The following is a 27,157-nucleotide window of genomic DNA, read 5'->3' on the forward strand; positions in this document are numbered from 1 at the left end:
TGAAATTACATACTTCATGTTGGGAAATAAAACGGATCGAGATAATATATATGACACGATATGAAGTTATGAAGTATATGATCGCAAATAAACAATAACTCTAACATTACTTCTTGGACAATAAAACGGATCGAGGTAATATATATGACACGATATGAAGTTATGAAGTATATGATCACAAATAAACAATAACATAAAAGGCCAAAAAATACATTGACAGATGACCGAAGTATTTCTTTCAATTGATTAATATAGAGAAAATAAATATAATAATCGTACCTACACAATTATTTTATATTTCAATAATACAAAATTTGTGAAAAGAGTCGAATATTTATAGGGGTGCATGTCAAACCTTAGAAATACCACAAAAATGGAAACAAGATAAAAAAATACGTGGAATAAAGGAAAAAATATTTTCTCAAAAATTCAACCTAATTTTGATAAGAGAACCCAACTAACACAAGTCAAGATACAATGTGATCCTATAACAAGAGATGGAAAAAAAGAAGAAGGTTTAATTATACTCTATTTCCTAATTTTCATTTCATTTTTTTTAATTATTCCTTATTGTTTTTTTGCCGGTATATTAATTGAAATTACTTGTTAAATTATTGATAATACGAAATAGTAACTAATAATTTTTTTTCGATGAAAATAAATTCACAGTAGAAAGAAACAAATTGTGTAATAGGTTAGTTGCAGACGAGATGTCTTGTTATCACTTAGCCCCTGTTTGGGATCCGTTTTAATGTGTTTTGGAAATATGTATTTTAGAAAAGTCATTCTTTTCTAAGAATGTGTGGTTAAAAACTAAAAATAAAAATTTAAGTTTATGTATAATATTATTTTATTGAAAAATGTGATTAAAAAGATGAGAGAGAAAAATGTATTATAATTATAATGGAGTCCAAACATGGGCATATTAGGTTTTACCTCATATTTAAATCGTGACCAGTATCTTCATCGTGTTCATACATTTACATTGACTTCTAAAAGCAGTAGCCCACGAATTTAACATTATTTACGCTATCAAACAGTAGGCAACTCGATGATTTAAGTACAAGAATATTAATTAAAATTAATTAGATATAGAATATCTCACTGATAATGCTATCTAGTCTAGTGATATTAGAAAACCGTCAAGGCGATCACACTTAATAGGTCCAATTAAATGGATCATATGTCATTACCTTTATTGAATCAAGAAAATTTTTCTGCGAATTCATTCCCCTTAGGCGAATTGTAAGAGCTTGAAGATAATTAAAATGTAAAAGGCTTTTCAAGTAAACATGACGAACCATCCTCTTTATGGCAGCAAAAATCGTTATCAAAACGCACGTGGATAAATTCAAAAAGCATGACTTCTAAATCAATGTTAACACGTGAACACATAAACAAAATCAGTTAATAATCCACCACTAAATGATCGCCACCTGTCAATTTCTAGAATGATCCAAAGTTTCCAAGAAAACTATATAAATAATCTCGTCGAAGAGAAAGAGAGCGTGCGAATTCAAATATCCTCATTCCAAATAGCCATTTTCCTCTCTTACTCCTGTTTAAGTATCAATTTCAGAAAGTTTAGAAGAAGAAAATCCTAATTAGGTAAGAGAAATTTGTTGGTTGTAATTTTACGGTTAACAACCTTAAATAAATTTATTATTCAATATCGCTTATCTTGTAACTCAAATTGATGTTGTGAGACTAAATAACATTACTCGTATTCTCACTAAACTTAATTGACAAGACTAGAACGTGGGTAGTTGACAAAATCTCAAATTTTGTATCAAAGTTTGTTTAATGAGATGAATATAGAATAATGATATGCATCTTTGCTGGTGTTTAATACCAATTTATGCAGTAGCGAAATTATTTCACATCGTTCAATATATAAAAATACATTATAACTTTAATTGTTAATGTGACGGTGGTCTCAAAGTCATAGACAGTGTTAAACGCAAATAAAATTGAACAACATTACTCATGAATATATTATTGCACTTCAAAATTTTTTCTTGACACGTTATATTTTAAACGACTCGAACATTTCTTGACAGGAGACAAGGGGGTTGGGTTGTTAGAGCATTTAACTGACTCTGCCATCTCATAGCAAAAATGTTAAAACAGACGTTCACCAAAAAAAAATAAAGGAACTGTAAGTGCACAAAATATCACATTGACAGCAATGGTGGAACAATAACCTCTTCAAAAGGTAACTAATTAATACGTCAAACATAATATCCAATCGACATAGAGCTGAAATTAGTCGATGAAAAAGAAGATGCAAAAGCTTTCGAACTTACTCGTTGTACTTCAACAGCGTGCTTATTTTTGCAAGAAAAATTTATAAAGATTACTCATTAGCAATACCAACATCCAAAACTAGAGACGGCTGTTCGTTAATGGATTTTAATTATCATAATAGGAAATTAATTTTCCTTTAAAAATTAAAACCATGTAAATAAAGATTTTAGTAACCTTGAGATCATTGAATTATAAAAATCCCCACACATAGAAAGGGGAGATGATAACCTTTTGAAGGAGCTTTTAATGACCTAACCAATTGCTTCCTCCCTTAAATCTTTTTCCTTGTTCTCCACTAGGTGTATTTCCTTTCCTAAAAAGTGAAAAGTGGCTAATCTTAATTCTCATATAAAATATGCCCATAAAGTGCATATTTATAATGTCATATTAGGGTTTGAAAATTGCACAAATTTCTTTGAACTCTATTGTAGTAGGCCAATTAAGTCACACACTTTTTATTGGAGCCAAGCGAGGGACCTAACCGGACTCACATGACCTAAACTCCAATAGATGTTTTCAATTGGGTCAACTCTTGATCAATTGAGATACATCTATTAATCCCGACTTATCCTACCAAAAAATCGAGATTGCACTCTCGAGTCGAGTGATAGTTATAGAAACAAATTATGATCCAATAACAATATCCTCTGATTACCGTTCCACAAGTCAACCTCCATTTCACCGCCAATATATTGAAACTGGCAAAATGATCGTTTTGTCCTTCAACATGTATTACCCTCTAAGTCCTATTTTCATTCGACCAATTCGTTGTGATCAAATCACAATGTAAAGTTCAACGATCTCATCGTCGACCTACTGATCTCAGATTCAATTTGCCTAGGAAAATACCTTAGAGTGACGATCGTCTCATCTCAATTATTAATGGATTCCACTATTGTAAGTATATGATCTCTAATTGTTTCGGCCCAATTCCCAAAGCACCGAGATCAATCTTCTACTTAAGACTTCGCTCATTGGTATCTCAAAGAACTTGAACTAGCAATCAAAGGTACATTACTCACTTAGGATTTAGGTAACCTGTTTGATAATCAAGTAAAGTCACATTTCGAACGGTCACAAATGAATCATCTACGTGGTCCCGTTCAATGTGCATTGAAACACATTATTGTTCCTATTTCAAGATCTAGACAAATCTTAATAAGAACAATACAATCTTATTAACATAAAGCGTCCAACTTTATAAACCGATTATGAACGACATAATTTTGATTACATCATGAATTGTGTCTTACTATACCCGATTCATCGAGTATACAATTTGTGACATCCTATATGATCATGGAACCTTAGATAATCACTTCAAATTATAACAAGCAAATAAACGAACGTCAATTCATAATGTAATTTTACGAAACACTACTCGAAGAATGGGCATCAAGCTAATAATCTCCCACTTGCTCTTCTTAGAGTATGTGTGACATATCAAAAATATCCATCCCCTTAAGATGTCCATCAAAAGCCTTAGCTGGTAAGGTCTTAGTGAACGAATCCGCAAGATTATCTGCTGATGCAATCTTACTAACCGTCACGTCTCCTCGATGAACAATCTATCTAACAAGGTGATATTTTCTCTTGATATGCTTGCCACGCTGATGACTCCTGGGTTCTTTAGCATTGGCAACCGAACCACTATTATCGTAATAAAGCGTTATGGGCCCCATTGCCAAAGGTACCACGTCAAGGTCCAAAAGAAACTTCTTGAACCATACAACTTCTTTAGCAGCTTCACAAGCCAGCAAAGCCGTTATATATTCAGCCTCCATGGTGGAATCAGCAATACAAGATTGCTTCATATTCCTCTATACCACAGCTCCACTTCCCAGTGTAAATATTGATCCCGATGTAGACTTCCTAGAGTCACGATCGGATTGAAAATCGGAATCAATATATCCAATAGGATTCAGATCATGTCCTGAATAGACAAACATATAATCTCTCATTCTCCGAAAATACTTGAGTATATGCTTCACCACTACCCAATGTTCTGGCCCTGAATTAGACAGATAACGACTAACAATACCCACAGCATAACAAATATCTGGTCTAGTGCAAAGCATAGCATACTTGATACTTTCCACAGTCGAAGCATAAGGAACATTTCTCATGTAATCTATCTTCGTTGCATTCTTGGGACAGTGCTCTTTAGATAGATAAATTCCATGTCTAAAAGGAAGTTGTCCCTTTTTGAAATTCTGCATTGCAAATCTGGACAATATTTTGTCAATATATGAAGCTTAGGATAATGCAATCCTTCTATTTTTCCTACCTCGTAAGATACGAATTCTCAAAACATAACTAGCTTCTCCCAAGTCCTTCATATCAAACTGCTGTGACAACCATTTCTTTATAGATGACAATGTCCCTACATCATTGCTAATGAGTAGAATGTCATCTACATAAAGAATCAGAAAAACTATTTTCTTCCCTTGTATTTGCTTGTACACACAAGGTTCATCCAGATTTTGCTCAAAATCATAGGTCTTGATGGTATGATCAAATCTTACATTCCAAGATCTAGACGCTTGATTGAGTCCATAAATGGACCTCTGCAACTTGCAAACTTTCCTTTCATAGCCTTCTTTTACAACCTTTCAGGTTGCATCATGTAAATGGTCTCCCAAGATGTCCGTTTAAAAATGCTGTCTTGATATCTATTTACCAAACCTCATAATCATAATGAGTGGCAATGGATAAAAGGACTCGAATAGATTTAAGCATGGCAACCAGTGAGAAGGTTTCTTCATAGTCAATACCTCCTCTTTAGGTAAAACCTTGGCCACTAGCCTTGCTTTGAAGGTTTCAACCTTCCCATCTCTACCTCTTTTCATTTTATAGACCCACTTGCATCCTATAAGCTTTACCCAATTAGGTGCATCTACAAGATCCCAAACCTTATTGGAATACATAGATTCCATTTCTGAGTTCATAGCTAATTTTCATGATTCAAAGTTTACATCCTCCATCGCTTCCTTAAACGAAGTGGGATCTTCTTCTTGCTTAGTAGAGATTACCTAATAGGATTCTCCATAGAGCAAGTACCTAGAAGGTGGTCTCACAACCCTCCCACTAAAAGTAATGGTTGAAGGTGCCTGATTGTCGAGTCTGACCAAAGGTCCTTCCTCTCTTCCCACTGCTTGATCCTGTCCTTGGGTAGGAACAAGATCCCCATTATTCCCATTTGAAGGGACATGTGGTGATAGAACAATGGGTGTCTCGTTCTCTACTACCTCTGGTTCTATTTGCCTATGAGGCCCTGTGGGCATCACTTGCTTCATCAACAACCATTGGTTCAGTAGGAGGTTTCAAGTCATCACTATTAGATTCTATGCGGAAATCTGGAACTGAGTTGTTTGAACCATGTTCTAACATCTCTTCCAATAGAATCTTAGTAGTAGACTTGTGTTCTTCTATTTACTTATCCTCTAAGAAGGTTGCATTTGTGCTAATAAATACCTTCTTATCAAGAGGATTATAGAAGTAATAACATCTTGTTCCTTTTGGATATCCTACAAAGAAACAAACATCTGATCTTGATTCCATCTTATCCATCTTTTCCTTTAGCACATGTGCTGGACATCCCCATATCCGAATGTGGTGTAAATTGGGCTTGCGCCCATTCTACAATTCAAGAGGTGTCTTGGGAACTGACTTAGATGGTACCAAATTCAAGATATAAATGGCTGCATATCCCCAAAAGGATATAGGCAATGAGGGATAACTCATCATTGATCTTACCATATCTAAAAGAGTTCGATTTCTTCTTTTTGAGACACCATTCTATTGGGGAGTTCTTGGTGCACTCAATTGGGATAATATCCCATTATCCGATAAATAGACCTTAAACTCTTGGGATAGATACTCACCACCTCGATCAGATCGAAGGGCATTGATACTCTTACCTAATTATTTCTCAACTTTAGTTCGAACTCCTTAAATTTCTCCAAAGCTTCAGATTTGTGAGACATAAGGTATATGTATTCAAATCTAGAGTAATTATCTGTGAAGGTGATGAAATACTTGTATCCTTCTCTAGCCCGAGTACTAATAGGCCCACAAACATTGGAATGTACTAATTCCAAAACCTCTTTAACTCTTAATCCCTTAGCCTTAAAGGACCTCTTGGTCATCTTTCCTTCTATACAAGATTCACAAGTTGGTATAGATTCCACCTCTAACTCATTTAAAGAACCATCATTTACCAATCTTTGAATCCTATTTAGATTGATATAACACAATCTAAGATGCCATAAGAGAGTTTCATTAATACTAGACGACCTCTTTCTTTTCTTAACAGTAATAGTGTTATGTATAAAGCCAATCAAATGACTTAAGACATAAAGATTATTAACCATATGACCTGAACATATAACAGAATTATTTAACTTAATAACCACCGTAGAACGGGTAAAAAGTACTGAATAACCAACATGATATAAAAGTGTAATGAAAACCAAGTTTCGTGTAAGTTAGGGAACATAATAACAGTCATCTAATATCAAATGCCTACGATTCTCAAAACATAAAGTAAAAGTGCCAATAGTTTTGGCAGATACCACTGCTCCTATGCCAATCCTAAGAGTGTACTCCCCTTCACCAAGATGCTTAGTTCCTGGAACCCCTGCAAAGAATTGCAAATATGATTAGTGACTCCAGAATCTACAATCGAGGTATTAGTAGAACCAACCACTAAGCATGACTCAATGAATAGGGCATTATTGCCTTTACCTTGCTTCCCCTTAGCTAGGTAATCCGAGCAATTCCTCTTCCAGTGATCTTTTTGTCCACAAATAAAACACTTTCCCTTTAGTTTCCCATCGGCAGTAGTCTTCTTTTCCTTTGACTTGCTATCTGGCTTTTTGTTTGGCCTCTTCCTCTTCTTTCCTCATTTGCCACCGAATGCTTAGGATGAGAGGGTCCGGCTGTAACTGTCAAAGCACTTCCACTTCTGGCCTTTAGAACAGATTCAACATTTTGGAACTCTTTCATTAATTCAACCAGAGACATGTCCATCTTGTGTAGATTATAATTAACTATAAATTGTGAGAACATCTCAGGAAGAGTCTCAAGGATCATGTCAATCTGCGTCTCGAAATCAATGTTAGCTCCTAAAACCTCCGCAGCATTGAAGTGACCAATCATGATTAATATATGGTCCCTTACAGATGCGCCCAATTTCATGCGTGTGTTCATGATTGCCCTAATGAAGGCTTGCCTAGCTTGTCGGCTTTGATGTCTAAATATCTGTTGAAAACTTTCCATTATGTCAAAAGCAGTTTCCATATTGTGATGTTTCTATTGTAATACATTTGACATGGATGCCAAAATGTAACAAGGGCTATCTCATCAGAATGATGCCACTTTTCATATGCAGCCTTTGAGATTCCGTAGAGTCATCTTTAGGGGTTTCGGGACAAATTTCATCCAGCACAAATTTATGTTTTGTAGCGGTAAGAACAATATTAAGATTCATTTTCCAATCAACGTAGTTTTCTCCCACAAGTTGATTTTTGTTAAGTATTATTGATAATGGATTAAACGACATTTTCCTGTAAAATTAATGATTTATGTATTAATAAAATGAGCAATAATCTTTGTAAGATGCATGTATATGAATATGCAAATATAAATCCAAAACTATATTTGTAATAAAAAATCTTAAACTCTTACAACCTTTAACACGCCCTCTATAGGAGGTCAATGTAGTTGTTGACAAGGTTGAGACTCTCTCACTCATTTTATAGGGCTAGACATCTCATGCCACAAGAAAATGAGGATTAATTATTATTTGCCCTATGAATAATTTTGTTGAAATCTTCTATAGGAAGTCCCCCCAAAAATATTCATATAACCTCTGTCAATAATTTTAAAATATCTGAAATATATAAGATGACGTTTATAAGATGATCATCCCATTATTTCATTTTAAAGAAATTCTATTATTAGATTCAATTTTAGTTAATCTAAAATAACGTAGTTTTTCTATAAGGAGACCGATATAATTCGATACTAAACATACGTATTTCAATAAAAAATTGGATGACGGAGGAGGCCGTAGGTTTATACATGCCAATAAATCCTCTCCCACTTATTATTTTGCACCGTTGAATTTTCACTTAATTATTCCGCCAAATATAAACAATTATAATGACACAATTATATAAAATATTTTTCAACCACCTCTAATTAATTTAGAGTGATAAAAAAATATTTAAATGTAAATGCATATGATTTTAGTGTATCGGATGGTGTTTCATTTAATCTACATGACATGCGATAATAATTAAACATTCATCCATTCATAAAGCAGTAAAAACGATATTTAAATGAATAATAATCACTAACGACCCATTCTAAGAATTTAAATTACAACATGGATAAAAAGAATTACATTGGGCCACATCCCGGCTCAATTCTTCAATCTTCTTTGTAGTCCATCTCATATAATATGAAAATAGGGTTAATTTAATTTTTAGGCCAAAATCTTAAAGGGAAGAGTTCATAAATCAGGTGTTAACTATGCCCAATTCAAAATCCAGATTACAAGTTTTTTTAGTGCAAAAATCAGGTTTTAGCTAATTAATTAAAAATATTTATTAGATAATGATAATAAAGCCACTGTTATACTATTCATGGTCACATATTCACAATTATATGTCACATATTTTATTTATCTTACATATCATCAAATTAATTGGTTAAAGATTTTTTCGAGGTCACAAATCACAATTTTGATAAGTCACAGATTATGTCGAGGTCATAGATGAAAAAATTATAAGTCATAAATCCAAAAAATTATAGTCACAGGTCACATATTTTCAAATTTGATAGTCACATATTATTGTTTTTTAGTCACTGATGATCGAATTTTAAGGTCACAGGTCAAATAGCCGATCACCACCAACTCCACTGCCACCACCGTCACTTGCAACCGTCGCCAACGCCAACACCAACATCAACAAAATCAACACAACCAGATCCACCGCTACCACCAAACACACACAAAAAAACCACCATCGTCGCCTCCAGATCCACCACCAACACTGTCGCCGCCAAAAATACGAACATCACCACACTGCACCACACCACAACACCCACATAACACCAACAAAATCGACTTCCACAAACATAGAATTCACATCACACGCCACCAACACAAATCGGCTTCCACTCACACCGCACCAACAAACCTACTTTTACACACTTTTGAGCATCGAGCCACTGTTGCATCGCCGTCGACTAGCTGGTCGCACAGCGCAACCACGATGACGTCGCTGTGAGCGTTGACTCCGCGGCGCTTAGATCGACGAGTGACTACTTCGATTGGCCAGATTGCTCACAACACCGGCTATGAGGGCACCGCACTGCAGCAACTATGCCGTCGCTCGACTCTCATGTCTCCGACGGCGGTGCTCTGCAACGATGATGGAGGTACGAGGAAGAGAGAGGGTAGAGAGGGAGAGATGGAGATGGTGGAGAGAGACAGAGAGGGAGGCGAGAAGTGAAAAATCTGAGGATATGAAAAAATGATTAGGGTTTGTTTGAATTAGGTAGTGTGGTTATAAATAATACATGATTTCTGATTAAAAAATATTTGCACTTGATTTTTGCACTCACATCTTTAAATACCGAGAATCTTGTAATTTCCTCAATCTTAAAACCAACAAGGCCATTATTCAACAACATTGGCCTAAGTATCAAAGAGAAACCCAAAAAATTCAAATTACCATAATTTTCAAACCCCAGTAAGAAAACACACACAACATCAAAGCACACACAACTCTGACGACGACGCAATATCCGGCGATCGAAAAAGGGATCGCCGGCAAGGCGGCCCCAGGTGCCGACTTCAAGAAGCAGTAGTTGGCCTCGCAAGGCAGTAGCAGCAGCTGCCTGCCTCGTGAGGCAGCTACTGCTGTTACAGCAACAGCTATGGCTGCTCTTTGGTATTTTGTTGCATTTTTATTTTATTTTTTTTTGTCTCTTTTCCTCTTTACATTTTTTCAACCAAAATTCAAGTATAGAAATGAAAAATACGAAAAAAGAAAAAAAAGAAAAGACCCTAGTGTTTTATGGCTTTCAACTTTTCTAGAGAAAAACAACAACAATCAATTAATTACAATAGGAAGTAAAAAAAAAAAAAAGTTCTAGAGCCAAAAGTGATTATAAATATATCAACAATAACTTTAAACATATTTAAAGTTTAAACCTGTCAAAATCAAATACCCTAACACCACCCAACTAAAATGCATATTACACTAGGATTTAAAAATTATAATCCTACTCAAGGTTTACAATAACCTTGGCTTTGATAGTATTTGTTGATTAATGAATTTTAATCATCACAATAGAAAATTAATTTTCCTTTGAAGATTAAAATCATGTAAATAAGGATTTTAGTAACCTTGAGATCATTGGATTATAAAAATCCTCACATATAGAAAAGGGAGATGATAACCTTTTGAAGGAGCTTTTAATGGCCTAACCAATTGTTTCCTCCCTTATATCTTCTCCCTTGTTCTCCTCTAGGTGCATTTCCTTTCCTAAAAAGTGAAAAGTGGCTAACCCTAGTTCTCATATAAAATATGCCAATAAAGTACATATTTTTAATGCCCTATTAGGGTTTGAAAATTGCACAAATTTCCTTGGACTTTATTATAGTAGACCAATTAAGTCACACACATTTTATTGGAACCAAGAGAAGGACCTAATCGGACTCACATGACCCAAGCTCCAATAGATGTTTCCAATTGGGTCAACGCTTGACCAATTGAGATACATCTATTAATCCTGACTTATTCTACCAAAAAATCGAGATTGCACTCTCGAGTCGAGTGATAATTATAAAATTAAATTATGATCCAATAACAATATTCTCTGATTATCGTTCTACAAGTAAACCTCCATTTGATCGCCAATATGTTGAAACTGGCAAAATGACCATTTTGTCCTTCAACATTGCCATTCAACATGTATTACCCTCTAAGTCCCATTTTCACACGGCAAATTCATTGTGATCAAATCACAATGTAAAGTCCAACGATCTTATCGTCGACCTACTGAGCTCAGATTCAATTTGCCTACGAAAATACCTTAGAGTGACAGTCGTCTCTTCTCAATGACTAATGGATTCCACTATTTTAAGTACTTGATCTCTAATTGTTTCAGCCCAGTTCCCAAAGCACCGAGATTAATCTTCTACTTAAGACTTCACTCATTGGTACCTCAAAGAACTTGAACTAGCAATCAAAGGTACATTACTCACTTAGGATTTAGGTGACGCGTTTGATAATCAAGTAGAGTCTCATTTCGAACGGTTACAAATGAGTCATTTACGCAGTATTGTTTAATGTGCATCAAAACACATTATTGTTCCTATTTCAAGATCTAGACAAATCTTAATAAGAACAATACAATCTTATCAACATAAAGCGTCCATCTTTATGAACCGATTGTGAACAACATAATTTTGATCACATCACGAATTGTGTCTTACTAAACCCGATCCATCGAGTATACAATTTATGACATCTTATATGATCATGGAACCTTAGATAATCACTTCAAATTATAACTCGCAAATAAACAAACGTCAATTTGTAATGTGATTTTACAGAACACTACCCAATGAATGGGCATCAAGCTAACAATGGTATACATCCATGTCGAAAAATAGAGTATCTATTAGCAAATTGGCAAAGTTCCTCCGAATGGAGGCCATAAAGCAGGCACTAGGGAGCAAAAACACAAAGTATCCAAACGCATATAGAGGAAAATCAGTCCATCCATCCCTTCAGGATCCTCTCTGAAAGCTCAGTTGGCGTGCTGCCATAATATAAAAAGCTCAGCAGAATTCTCATTGAAATTGCACTATAAAAAATCACAATGCCAAAAATTGATCTCGCTTTTGTGGATGACGAGTAGAATGCATCCGAGAAATAAACTTCCGTGTGAGAAAAATAATCACCGAGAAATAGAAAACACAATGACCAAAAGACTTACACGACATAGACATGGCCTCCCCAGCCACTTCAACAGTCACGGTCTACGGCTGACAGGAGTGCTTGCGATATGGTCTCAAACAATTCCTCAGAATCCTGAAACATTTGAAAAAAAATTTATCCTCTCATGGAAACAAGCTATTAAACAATTTACTAACCAATTTCAAATGAGAGGGACGTGATTGGAGGTACACAAACCACGCCTTTTCAAGTTTATAAACCACTGTAACAGCTTAGATTCAATGTACAAGGGTCGCATTGATGGATTATAAACATGGTATAATTTAATATAAACTGCTTCCTCCTCCCACACTCGCGAAAATATTTCTTAAGAATCACCCAGCCTGATGAAAACGGCAGCAAAATAAAAACATATGAAGGTATAAAATTTTCCAGAAGCATGATCAAACTATAACTGTCGTAAAGCACAAAAGAAACAAAAGGATAAGACTAACAAAGTTGATTATAGTCAAACTGGACTTCATCTTTACCTCCGTATGCATGGGTTTGATATATGCCCTTTTTCTCTCATGACCAGAAAAGCCTAAGCAAAGTATGAGAATTACAACTGACACGATATACGGTGGTTTTAATAGTCTTTAAGATCAATAGATGGCTCATTTCCAGGAAAATAAAAATTACGTATGGCATTATGTAATCCGATTACAAGATGTGTCGGCCTGATGTCATGTTAAAACTTAGGAGAAAGAAGCACGTAAAAGAGAAGGTTGGTGAAATACAAATTAAGATGAGCACGGTCATATTTGCAACAGCAACTCTGGAATGTGATCAATATGCAAAGCGATAGTATTACTACAATCTATAACTAATATTTCAAGAAACAATGAATGGTTTGCATCGCAAAATATATGAGTACCTTTATTGTACAAAGCCACTAAAATGACATGGTGCATTTGTGAAGTTATATGATTGCACTTACTCAGCTTGTTAATGTGATTTTATACTAGTGACTTAGCCGTCTCATAATTTCTTGGAAACATGGCTCAGTTTTTTGTTCTTGAACTTGTTGGGTGAGGGAGAATTATTCTACTTGGAATACCACAGATTACTTGCATTTTTTACTGAACTAGTTGCTTAATAGCACGTGAGTTGGACTTTCATGAGTTTCATGCAGCATTCCTTTTTCCACATAACAGAAGTATCTTATCCCAACATCTAATGCCTGTGTAACATGATAACTCCCAGCAGAGTTCAGTGAGAACTTAACAAAAACATTTTATCCATTAATCTTACCAAATAATTATAGTTACTTTGGGCAACATTATGCTGCATCAGATGCATCTATCAGGATCAGCGTATATCTGATTCCGCAATACTGTACCAGACCGTGCACCAACTCTTGGCAAATAAAATAAATAAAATAGGTGTAACAACATAATCAAGTGAAAAACTGATCAGCACTCTCTATGCTTATAAAGACAAATCTTTTACCCATTAATCTTACCAAAAAATTATAGTTACTTTGGTACTTAAATCATCGATTATAAATGGTTTTCAGAATGCAAAAATTCATGTTATTTTGAAGATGGTTTTGGGGAAGAAGGCCAGAAGGGGAAATGAGAATTTATTACTTAGCAACAGCCTGACTTGGCTCATGTAATCAATTAAACGACTGATAAGCCCAAAATGAATATTATATGCTATCTTTTATAAAGGTCAAGTCTAAAACTACAACAAAATGATAAAATATATCAAGTAAAATGACAAACCATGTCAGGCTTGAACATTGATTCACATGCACCATATAGCGATTCGGAGGCCCTTCCAGCAACAACAAAATCTTTGGCAAGTTCCCTGGCACTAAAATAAAAAAAAAAAAAAAAAAAAAACCTGGCACTAAAATAAAAAAAAAAAAAAAAAAAAAAATCTCTATAAAACCAGAAGTGTATATATTTATCTACAAAAATTGCAAGTAAAATCTAACAAGGTCTGTCTGCAATGAGCATTAAGCTGAATGCTAGTTCTAACCCAGGCTTTTTACATAATGACAATGATAGACCCCCCAATCCATGCAACTTACCAAAGGCGCAGGAATTAAGGAAAAGCATATTGCATAATTCCAGCACCAATTACATAATCCCAGAACCAGTCACTTAATTTCAGCAGCACCGATTACTCAATTACATCAATAATTAGGGAGAAAACCACATATAAATGAGGGGAATGAGCACGTTACCAGCATCCAGAAAATTGGGAGATTCCTTGGGAGAGTGTGGACCTCTCGAATGTCCATTGATCTTGTTAATTTTTCTTTTTATTATTGAATAAAGAATCTGCTTATCTTATAGCAGGTTTATTCCTTTGTAATCTCCATTTTAGCGGTGGAAATTATCATAATAAAATTCTTATCATGTTTGGATCTATCACTGGTATCAGAGCTGTTACGATCGGGATGGTGAATTTATCAGATCGTGTGAGAGAGTTGGAAGGGGTTCATCGGCAATTACAGGTCAGATGGAAGAAATGCAAGTGCAATTGAAGAGGGTACAAAATATTGAGAAAAACATGGCAATCATTCTCGAGAAAGTTTCCTTCGTGAGATCAAAATGGGAGGAAGTAGAAAGTGAGAAAAAATGCAAGGATATCGGAAGAGGGGAGGATTCAAAGTGCACTCTGCATTCTAAAAATTCCCCAGGTTTGGAGACAAGCAATCGAGTCGGAAGTGGTGGTTCGGGAGAAAATTGGAGACCCGAACTAAAGGGGAGGAGGCTGGAGATGCCTGTGTTCTTGGGAAAGAATCCAGACGACTAGATCTTCAGGGCGGAATGTTATTTTGTGGTGAATCAGTTGACAGAGGTGGAGAAATTAGAGACAGCAGCACTGTGTTTCGAAGGTGATGCACTCGCCTAGTACCAGTAGGTGCAGAAGAGAAAAGGGGTAAGAAATTGGGAAGAGTTGTAATTGAACAAAGAACTGGGAATTTTTCTGTTATATTATTCATTGGAAATCACGATATATATACATGTACAATCTCTCTAAGGTATGCTAATCTCTCTAGTTAATTATGCTAATTTAGCTACTGAAATTAGGCTAATTAGAGACTAATTAGGCTACTGTAATTAGGCCTAATTAGAGACTAATTAGCTCGTAATGTTAGCCTATTATTCTGTAACACTCTCCCTCAAACTGGAGCATAGATATTAATCATGCCCAGCTTGTTACAAAGATACTCAACCCTAATCCCATTTAATGCCTTTGTGAAGATATCCCCAAGTTGCTCTCCAGTCTTCACATAACTAGTAGAGATTGTATTTTCCTGGATTTTCTCACGAATGAAATGACAGTCAACCTCAATGTGTTTAGTCATTTCATGGTATACCGGATTTGAGACGATATGAAGGGCAGCTTGGTTGTCACACCAGAGTTTTGCTGGTACCGAAGGCTTCAATCCAACCTCAGCTAGAAAATGTTGTATCCACAAAATTTCACATGTAGTCTGGGCTATGGCTCTGTACTCCGATACGACATTGTGCTTCTTACTCCTCCAAGACATAAGGTTTCCACCAACGAAGATGCATATCCTGTAGTAGACCGTCTATCAATTTTAGATCCAGCTCAATCAGCATCTGCAAAGCCTTCAATGCAAAAATGTCCGTGATTGCTATACACTATACCAAGGCCAAGAGCTCTTTTTAGGTAACACGGGATCTGTTCCAATGCTGTCCAATGTTTTACTGTAGGCGCAAACATAAATTGGCTAACAACACTGACAGCATAAGCTATATCTGGACGAGTCGTTGTGAGATAATTTAGTTTCCCAACTAGTCTCCTGTACATTTCTGGATCATCAAAGAAATTACCATCATCTTTTGTAAGATGTACATTAGGAACCATTGGAGTGTTGCATGGCTTGGCTCCCATCTTTCTGGTTTCTGCCAGCAGATCAAGTACATACTTTCTTTGAGACAAGAATATCCATTTTTTGCTTCTTGTTACTTCTATTTCGAGAAAATATTTTAGTTGGTCCAAGTCTTTTGTGTGAAATTTGGTATGCAGAAATAACTTGAGAGAGGAGATTCCTGCACAATCATCTCCTGTAATGATAATGTCATCAACATAAACAACAAGAAGAATAATGCCAACTGCTGACTGTTTGTAGAAGACTGAGTGATCACATTTGCTCTTCTTCAACCCAAAATCCTGAGCTACTTTACTGAACTTGCCAAACTAGGCACGGGGACTCTGTTTTAGACCATACAGAGATTTTTTCAGATGATAGACTTTCCCATACTCCCCCTGAGCAACAAATCCAGGTGGTTGCTCCATATACACCTCTTCCTGGAGATCACCATGAAGGAATGCATTCTTGATATCCAACTGGTGTAAGGGCCAATCTTGGGATGCGACAATGGATATAAATAGGCGGACAGAGGTAAGTTTGGCCACCGGAGAGAAGGTATCCGAATAATCCACTCCATAAGTCTGAGCAAATCATTTTGCAACAAGTCTAGCTTTAAGTCTTGCTACAGAACCATTTGGATTGACCTTGATAGCAAAGACCCATTTGCATCCCACAGCTTTCTTACCTTTAGGCAGGTCTACCAACTCCCATGTCTGATTTTCATCTAGAGCGTTTATCTCCTCAAACATTGCATTCTTCCATTCAGGATGACTCAAGGCTTCTTTTACCGTTCTAGGCACAGAGATTGAATCTAAAAAGGTAATTAAAGAACTAGACACAAGAGACAGATGGTCGTAGGAAATGAAGTTAGCTATGGGATAAATAGATTTAGGGAGTGTATACTGGCGTTTACCTTTACGAAGACTAATGGGAAGGTCAAGGTCGTTTGGAGAATCAGATGACGCAGTAGCCGGTGCAGGACATATATCATTGGTCTCTTGCCTTCTGGAATAAACGTGGATAACAGGCGGCTTTACTTGAGTAGGAGGTTGCTCATTAGAGGTTCCGGGAGATGTAAGAGAAGCGCCATCATCTGATTGCTCAATAGGAGCACTTAGATGTGTGATTTGGTAGATTAGCCACTCATCTTTCTCTCCCTGACTTGTAAAGATGGAGGGAGAGGAGAAGAATGGTGCATTTTCTGAAAAGATCACATCAGTAGAAACTAGATATTTATGGAGATCAGGTGAGTAGCATCGATACCCTTTTTGAAGACGAGAATATCCTAGAAAAGCACACTTCAAGGCTTTTGGATCTAGTTTAGTAATGGATGGCCTTACATCACGAACGTAACAAGTGCTTCCAAATACCCGTGGTTCCACTGGAAATAGTGACTTGTTTGGAAATAGAATACTATATGGAATATCCCCGTCAAGTACTGTAGATGGCATGCGATTAATCAGAAAACATGCTGTAGAGACGGCATTAGCCCAGAACTGCTTAGGAACCTTCGTTTGAAACAAAAGAGCTCGAGCTGTTTCAAGTAGATGTCTATACTTTCTCTCAGTAACTCCATTTTGAGGAGGAGTATCAATACAAGAGGATTGATGAATAATCCCATGTTGAGTCATGTAAGTCTGGAATGAGTCTGACATATATTTTTTTGCATTATCACTTCTTAGTATATGCACAGAAGTATTAAATTGGGTTTTAATTTCAGCATAAAAGGTACAAAAATGAGAGAACACTTCAGATCGATTTTTCATAAAGTAAATCTATGTCATTCGAGAAAAATCATCCACAAAAGTAATAAAATATCTAAACCCAGTTTTAGACACAACAGGACATGGTCCCCAAACGTCTGAATGAACCAACTCAAAAGCGGACTCAGCTCGTTTATTAATTCTCGGACCTAATGAGCTACAGTGATGTTTTGCAAAATGACATGACTCATAATCTAGTGAAGATACATCGTGGAACTGAGGGCATAGTTTCTTCAATGTAGACAGAGATGGATGTCCAAACTGACAATGTGCTATAACTGGGGAGCTGGTACTGGAACAAGCAACTGATCGAGGCACCCACGTATCAAGAATATAGAGACCATCAGATACATGTCCTTTACCAATAATATGCTTTTTCATAAGATCCTGAAAAAGGCAATGATCAGGAAAGAATGAGATACAATAATTAAGATCCTTGGTAAGTCTACTTACAAAGATCAAATTAAAAGCGAGTTTTGGTAGACTCAGAACAGATGACAAGGTAATAGAGGAAGTTGGTTTAACAGTCCCAGATCCCACAATGTTATAGGTTGACCCATCAGCTATGGTAACAGGAGAGGGAGCTTTGTGTGATCGAAAGCTAGAGCAGGTACTAGAATTACCTGTCATGTGATATGTGGCCCCTGAATCAATTACCTATTTCTTTGAAGAGGAGATAAGACATGTTTTACCTGATTCGGCAAGGGCAGTAACTGGAGTGGATTCCTTCAGTGATTCTTGATACTGAGAGAATTTGGCATACTCATCACCTGATATCATAATAGTTTTCTCAAAAGATGAACTAGGAGCAGCAGCAACATTGGCGGTCTGAGTTCTCTGATTGCAATTCTGTAATTTCCTATAGTATGGCTTGGTGTGGCCTGGTTCATGGCAGTAGTAGCAGATAACGTTGCTTGAATCATTGTTACGGTTATCAGTAGTCTTGTTTCCTCTTTCCCTATTGTTGGGCCTCATTGCATAGTAATTTCCCCCTCCTTTGGTAACAAGAACATTATTTTGCTGAATAGGTGATGTATTTTCAGTGCGTAGAACTCTACTGAAGACGTCTTGAAGAGAGGGAATTTCAGAGCTAGAGAGAATTTGAGATTTGGAAGTCTCGAATTCAGGAGGAAGACCAGCCACAAAGCTCATAACCCCCATTTGCTCCCTTTGAATTTGCTAAACTTTGACATCAGTGCTGAATGGCAATAGCATATTAAGTTCTTCATACGTCCTTTTGAAGTCCATGAAATAAGCTGTGAGGGACTTGGTTTTCTTTTCAGCACGGTAAAAAGCCTTACAAACTTAATAAATTCGTGACACATTTCCTTTGCCAGAATACAAAAACTCCAGATAGTCCATTAGCTCTTTTACAAATTCGCAGTGATTAATTAAACCAATTACCTCACTATCAATAGAATTTCTGATTTGTAAAAAGAGTTTTGCATCTTCTCACAACCAACTTTGTTTGGTATCATCTTTAGGTGGATCTTTATTTAAGTGATCATCTTTGTCTATGCTCCGTAAATAGATTCTAATCGTCTTACTCCATTCCAGATAATTAGTGCTATTCAATTTATGTTCAGCGATTTTGGACATCACTGGAATGATCTGGCTCACAGATCCCTTGAACTCAGTCATCGTTCAATTATCCAATAATAGGCAGATTGAAAGACTCAATTAATCCAACCCAAACAAAAGTCCACAAATAATCCACCAAGTCTAACAGCCCAAAGTTAAAATAAATATATCCAATATGGCCCAATTAAATAGATCACGTATGTAGAGCCCAATAGAATATAAGTAACGAACTCACCAGAAATTAGCCAAAGAAAATCTCGTAATTCAAACCCAACAGAGACGACCGACCAGAATTTTCCATCCAGAAGCCAAGACTGTGTGTCTGGGTTACTCCACTAGGGTCACCGGAGATAAAAAAAAATTGTCCAAAATCCACAAAACAGCGTCACAAAGACGCGAACCAGAGGCGAAATCGCACAGTGAACCTGGAACGCAGACTCCAACCCAAATAGAGACCGAGGGATTCAGAATGTGCCCAGCAACCCAATTGATCTGTTGGCAGAAAAACCAAACTGCCGGCAATTAGGAGTGAAAAACCCAGATGTCGGAATCACAGATGATGCCGCCAGAAATCCGGAGGCAAAGGGCTGACCACAGTGACCCTAACACATAAAGATGTCGCCTAATTCAAAGAACCGAACTACGGGTAAGATGGTTCATGGCTCTGATACCATGTAATTGAATAGAGAGCTAGGAATTTTTCTGTTATATTATTTATTGGAAATCACGATATATATACATGTACAATCTCTCTAAGGTATGCTAATCTCTCTAGTTAATTACGTTAATTTAGCTACTGAAATTAGGCTAATTAGAGACTAATTAGGCTACTGTAATTAGGCCTAATTAGAGACTAATTAGCTCCTAATTTTAGCCTATTATTCTGTAACAGAGCTCAAAGTGCTGATGAGATGTCAGTTTAGGTCTTCACTAGAAGGCACCTTGGAGGAACGATTCCTTGCTCTTCGGTAGGATCGGTCAGTGATGGAGTATAGGATCGCCTTCGAGTTATTGGCAGCGCAGATCGGAGAGATTTCTGACGCCATCTTAGAGGGCAATTTCATAAATGGGCTCAGACCGGAAATAAGGGCCGAAATTCGAGTGTTGAGGCCTAAGGGTTTAGAACAGATTATGGAGCTAGCCCAACGAATTGAGGAGAAAAATCTGATGTTGCAGGCCTGTTTTGGCAGACTTGACCCAATAAGAAACAAGGTCATTTCTAATCCAAATTGGCAAAATCCCCAACCCCGACAGAAAATTTACAACAGCCCAAGCATCAATTCGCGAGCCATGATGTCGATCGAGCCCAGAAAACCCCTTCGTACAGATGCCGCGACTTCCAATTTTAAAAAGCTCAGTGAAGCAGAGCTCAAGAGCAAGCATGAGAGAGGACTTTGCTTCTGCTGTGATGAGAAATATTCTATTCGGCACTAATGTAAGTACAAGGAATTACAGGTTTTGCTGGTTCATGATGAGGAGGTAGATGAGGGGTTGGAAATTGAGGGGTTGAGCGATGAATTGGCTGAAGGAAGGCAGACCATTACAGGTGAAGTGGTGGAGTTGTCCATGAACTCGGTGGTAGGACTCACTCTGCCTCAAACCATGAAGGTATAAGGGAAAATTTCAGGTCAAGAGGTGGTAGTACTAATTGATTGTGGAGCTAGCCACAATTTTATTTCGGCTGGACTCGGCTGGATTAGTACAGAAGTTAGGTTTACCAAGAACAGATACAATTGGATATGGGGTGATTATGGGTACAGGTATGGCGGTGCAAGGAGCAGGGGTGTGCAAAGGAGTGCATCTATCTCTCCAAAACATTGAAGTGGTTGAAGATTTTCTTCCATTGGACTTGGGGAGTTCCGACGTGATTCTAGGGATGAAGTGGCTATCCTCATTAGGGCCAACAAAGGTTAACTAGAAAAATCTTACAATGAAATTCTAGGTTGGCGGTAATACCATGAATTTGCGAGGGGATCCAAGCTTGAGTAAGACTTTAGTCACCTTGAAAGCTATGATGAAAGCATTCAAGGAAGGTGGTGAAGGTATGCTTCTTGAATTAGGCAGTATGGGAGTCGAAGTTGGAAGAGAACATGGTGAGCCACCAGCAGAAATTGTAGAGGTGTTGAGTGAATTTGGGGAGGTTTTTGAAGAACCTAAGGGGCTGCCGCCACAACGAGGCAAGGATCATGCCATCCACTTGCAACCAGGAACAAGCCCGATTAGTGTGAGGCCATATCGCTACCCACATGTCCAGAAAAATGAGATCGAGAAATTGGTAAAAGTGATGCTAGCTGCCGGAATTATCAGGCCAAGTACCAGTCCATTTTCGAGTCCAGTATTATTAGTGAAGAAAAGAGATGGAGGGTGGCGCTTCTGTGTAGATTATAGAGCCGTAAACAAGGTGGTGGCGATACCTGATAAGTTTCCCATTCCGATGATATACGAACTGTTGGATGAACTACATGGAGCGACGATCTTCTCTAAGCTCGACTTAAAGGCTGGCTATCATCGAATTCGGGTCAAACCGGAGGATATCTTGAAGACAGCGTTCAGAACACACGAAGGGCATTACGAGTTCTTGGTGATGCCATTCGGGCTAACAAATGCACCCACCACATTTCAGTCACTGGTGAATGAAGTGTTTAAAGAACAGTTGAGGCGGTTTGTTCTTGTGTTTTTTGATGATATTTTGGTATTCAGTCGAAGTCTAGAGGATCATGTGAAGCATTTGAGGGAGGTCTTGCAGCTGTTGAAACAACATCAATTGTACGCCAATTGCAAGAAATGTAGCTTCGGTCAACCAGAAGTAGAATACTTGGGGCACTGCATTTCATACCGAGGTGTGGCCGCAGATAAATCGAAGATTCAAGCTATGGTAGACTGGCCTAGTCCCAACTCATTGCGAGAGTTGAGGGGATTTTTGGGGCTCACAGGATATTATCGCCGTTTTGTGAACGATTATGGTAAACTTGCATGGCCATTAATAGAAAGGTTACGCAAGGATAATTTTTTCTGTGATGAAGAAGCAGATCAAGCATTTAAAACACTAAAAACTAGGGATGGCAATCGGGCTCGCCGGCTCGGGCCGCCCGTGGCTCGGCTCGGGAAAAGCTCGAGCCGGCTCGGCTCGAGGCTCGGTAGACCCGAACCTAAGCTCGGGCCGAGCCCCATTTTGGGGACACGGGCTTTGCCCGAGCCGGCCGGTGAGCTCGCGAGCTTTTTAATAAAAAAAAAAATTATATTTAAGGCAAAACTGCTGCCTTTTAAAGGCAGCAGTTCGCTGCCTTAATTTAAGGCAGCAAGCTGCTGCCTTATAGGCAGCAAAACTGCTGCCTTTTAAGGCAGCATGAGGTTAAAAAAAAAAAAAAAAAAGAGGGAGAAAACGAGCCTGCCCGGCTCGGCCCGTAAAAGCCCGAGCAAAAGCTCGGGCCGAGCCTATTTTTTTGGCCGAGCTTTTGTTCGGCCCGACTCGAGCCCGCAAAAAAGCTCGGTTATTTTAACCGGGCCGAGCCCGAGCCGAAACTTTAGGCTCGCGAGCCGGCTTGGCCCGGCTCGTTTACATCCCTACTAAAAACTGCCATGACATCAGTACCAGTCCTCGCCCTTCTGGACTTCAACCGTCCCTTTATAGTAGAGACAGATGCTTCAGGCTTTGGCTTGGGGGTTGTACTAATGCAAAACCAACATCCTATTGCGTACTATAGCTGTGTGCTCAATCCAAAGGGGAAGGCGAAGTCAACTTATGAAAGGGAATTGATGGCGATCGTGTTTGCAATTCAAAAGTGGAAACACTACTTGCATGGTCACAAATTCTATGTGCGAATGGATCAAAAAAGTTTGAAATTCTTATTGGAGCAACGAGAAGTAAACTCGGAATATTAGAAGTGGCTACTTAAATTAATGAGTTATCAATTCGAGGTTCAATATCGGCTGGGAAGGGAAAACAAGGCTGCTAATGCCCTTTCCTGTGTTAGCTCTTCCACCGAGTTAATGACAATGTCGGTTCCTGCAGTAGTACAACTAGACACTCTAGCAAAAGAGGTTCGGACGAACTCACAGCTACAAACTATTATTCAAGAACTCAAGCAAGATCCTTCTAGCAGGCTAGATTTTGCTCTGGTAAATGGCCAGCTGTTGTTTGAAGGACGTTTATTCCTGCCCAAGGGGTCATCATTGATCCCATTGATGTTACAAGAGGGTCACGACAGCAAGATTGCTGGACACTCTGGCTTTCGAAAAACTTATAGTCGTATCGCTGAGAATGTCTATTGGGAGGGGATGAAAGCTGATATTCAGCGTTATGTGAACCAATGTGCAGTTTGTCAACAAAACAAGTATATTACACTATCACCGGGAGGCTTGTTGCAACCTCTTCCGATTCCTAATCAGGTTTGGGAGGACATAGCAATGGATTTCATTGAAGGACTACCGAAATCAAGCAACATGGATACAATCTTAGTAGTGGTGGATAGATTAAGCAAGTATGGGCATTTTATAGGGCTTAAGCACCCTTTCACAACGGCAAGTGTGGCTGAAGTTTTTGTTAAAGAGGTGGTGTGACTACATGGGGTACCTCGCTCCATTGTATCAGATAGAGACAAGATCTTAGTCAGCAATTTTTGGGAGGAATTATTTCGTTTGCAAGGTACTAAGCTCAATCGTAGTACTGCTTACCATCCCCAATCAGATGGACCTAAATTGCACCCTAGAAACATATCTTTGCTGTTTTGCTTCATCACGACCCAAATCTTGGTTCAGCTGGTTACCTTGGGCCGAGTTATGGTATAACACATCCTTCCATACAGCAAGCAAGACGACTCCTTTCCAGGTCGTCTACGGGCGCAAACCTCCTGCTCTACTGAAGTTTGAAAAAGGATCCACCCCAGTTTCAGCAATAGAGCAGCAACTCCTTGAAAGGGATCAGGTTTTAGAGAAATTGAAAGCACAATTATTGCAAACTCAAGCAAGGATGAAAGGCATAGCTGACCGCAAGAGAAGAAATGTTCAGTTCGAGGTTGGAGATCTTGTGTACTTGAAGATTAGGCCGTATCGTCGCAAATCCTTAGCTGCGCGACCTAACGGGAAGTTAGCACCATGGTTTTACGGTCCGTTTGCAGTTGGTCAGAGGATTGGTCAGGTTGCTTATAAGCTAATTCTTCCTCCAACATGTAACATTCATCCTGTATTTCATGTATCCCAGCTACGTAAGACAGAAGGGGCTGTGCAGGCCGTGAAGGAACTACCTAGCCAATTGAATGAGGAGTTGGAAATGTTGGTTGAGCTAGAAGCATTACTTAGGGTGCGACCTGGCTTGGGAAGCAACATTCGAGGCTTGGATGTTTTAATACAATGGAAAGGACTACCACACTTGAGGCCACGTGGGAGCCTTACGACGTGATCAAGCAACAGTTTCCTTCCTTTCACCTTGAGGACAAGGTGAAACTTATGGGGGGAGGTAATGATAGACCCGCAATCCATGCAACTTACCAAAGGCGCGGGAATTAAGGAAAAGCAGATTGTATAATTTCAGCACCAAGATTGCATAATTCCAGCACCAATTACATAATCCCAGAACCAGTCACTTAATTTCAGCAGCACCGATTACTCAATTACAGCAATAATTAGGGAGGAAAACCACATATAAATGAGGGGAATGAGCACGTTACTAGCATCCAGAAAATTGGGAGATTCCTTGGGAGAGTGTGGACCTCTCGAATGTCCATTGATCTTATTAATTTTTCTTTTTATTATTGAATAAAGAATCTGCTTATCTTATAGCAGGTTCATTCCTTTGTAATCTCTATTTTAGCGGCGGAAATTATCATAATAAAATTCTTGTCCTATTTGGATCTATCAGACAACACCTTCAAAAACAGGAACAGTATATTAAGGTTCTAATCAAGTCAAAAATTATAATTTCAGCAAAACAATTTAAGACAGTAAAATTTTATCAGAAATTTTTTAGATGTTATTACCGCAGAAAATACTGAATTTTTCATGTTTATGCAAATATGAATCAGCCTCAAAGTATTATATAATTTTTTTTTTAGAGGAGCAAAATTTACAAAGACTAAGAATCCTGATGAAAAAATGAAGAGGGGGAGAAACTGGACATACTTTGCCCCGATAGAATCCATGGTGCAAATGAAGGGTTTATCTTCGTCTGCCAATCCAGCAATTACAGGTTGACAGAAGTACGGACCAAATCTAAACCACAAAAAGAAAAAAATGAAGCAAGTCATCCTCTCCATAAATGATTAACTAATTTTTAAAACATGTATGAAGTGTAAGATTTCTTATAACATAATGGCATGATATAATCCACATGTTCATACACAACAAGAAGAGGAAGAGGAACGGGAACGAGGAAATAAAAATAAAAATTTAGTAACTTAAGAAGAAAATTATAAAACAGTCTTCAGTTACATCTTCCATAAACCTGCATAACTTATCTCTATGATGTAGCTGCTATGAGTTATTATAGTCTTTTATCGCCATTTGCTTCCATATTTAGCAGTAAACCAACCAGTAGGGTAAGCAATGCATGATTTTTCAAAACAATGGATGCAATACAAAAAAGAAATGATGCACATACTTACTACATTTTCTGAGAGCCTTTTGATATGTAGTAGATGCATGAATTAGGATATAGAACAGACCCAAAAATTTCTATTGTTATTAATTTTAATCATAAACCAGAAAATTTATAAGTAAAAGAAAGCATGCACTATATACAGCCAAGAGCAGAACATCATATGCAAGTTCCACATGAAACTACATTGTATATTTGCTCAGAAACAGAGGTTGCTTAACTCCACCTTAAAGTTCCTCAACCCACTGGTATGATCCATTAAACTAGGTTGCAGTTTATGTGAACTTGTATATGGCATTTTCCCATTCAAGGTCTCCTGTTAAACCATTCTTTTTTTATAAAATTATTTCAAAGCAACAGCAATTTATTTTTTAACTGCACAGCCGTCAAGTGTACCAAGATAAGTAGTGTGTTCATGAGCAAATCAGAGACATTCGCAATTTACCAACCTTTTCTCGTAAAGAATAGCAGATACGAGGCTAGCAAAAGTCTCAGGCTTCATGTTCCTCTCTTCTCTAAGCTGATATAACTTGTAACGAAAAACAAGCCGTTGATATCTTCAGAAAGTTCAAAGAAAAAAAAAGGGAAATCAGTAATCCCACAAAGTTCATAAAAAACCAATCTAAAATAAAGAAGCACCAGTAAAGAGTAGATAATTTCCCTAAATTCATACATTAGTTATACTTAAAAGTGTGCATTTAAGTCTACCACATCATATTGCATATTTGCATACAATCCTTCAGAGTTGTATCTCTCCCTAATAAGCAAGTGTAATGCACTACATATTTACAAGATGTGTCAACAGCTTTGAACAACATAATGTGCATCATATTCATCCTTCGGAGTTTGAAATCATGAAGAAAAATGTTCCTTTTAGTTTTTTGTCAATAAGCTTGTACATGTTTTATTCTTCTTGTCTCTCTTTGTATACATACAAAAACACATTACTCAAACCACATAAATCCATTTATTACCTTCACTTCCTTCCATTTCATTATTGTCCAATTCACTATTATTTAATGAACATATGTTT

The 27,157-nt window shown here is 37.5% G+C and overlaps 1 protein-coding gene across 1 annotated transcript in view; it reads right to left on the reverse strand.

Annotated features, from left to right (window-relative positions):
• Positions 1-11,779: 11,779 nt before the first annotated feature.
• The window catches only part of LOC111402365 (proteasome subunit beta type-3-like), a 31,644-nt gene continuing 16,266 nt past the window's right edge, over positions 11,780-27,157 (reverse strand). Inside the window, exons 2-6 of the mRNA XM_023030603.1 lie at positions 26,574-26,681; positions 25,650-25,739; positions 14,057-14,147; positions 12,328-12,422; positions 11,780-12,150 (exon numbers count right to left, since the gene is read on the reverse strand). Coding sequence (XP_022886371.1) covers positions 12,357-12,422; positions 14,057-14,147; positions 25,650-25,739; positions 26,574-26,681 — 355 coding nt within the window. The 3' untranslated portion in view covers positions 11,780-12,150; positions 12,328-12,356. The remainder of the gene's footprint in view (positions 12,151-12,327; positions 12,423-14,056; positions 14,148-25,649; positions 25,740-26,573; positions 26,682-27,157) is intronic.

Source organism: Olea europaea, chromosome 10 (assembly GCF_002742605.1).
Source record: "Olea europaea var. sylvestris chromosome 10, O_europaea_v1, whole genome shotgun sequence".
Classification (NCBI taxonomy): Eukaryota; Viridiplantae; Streptophyta; class Magnoliopsida; order Lamiales; family Oleaceae; genus Olea; species Olea europaea.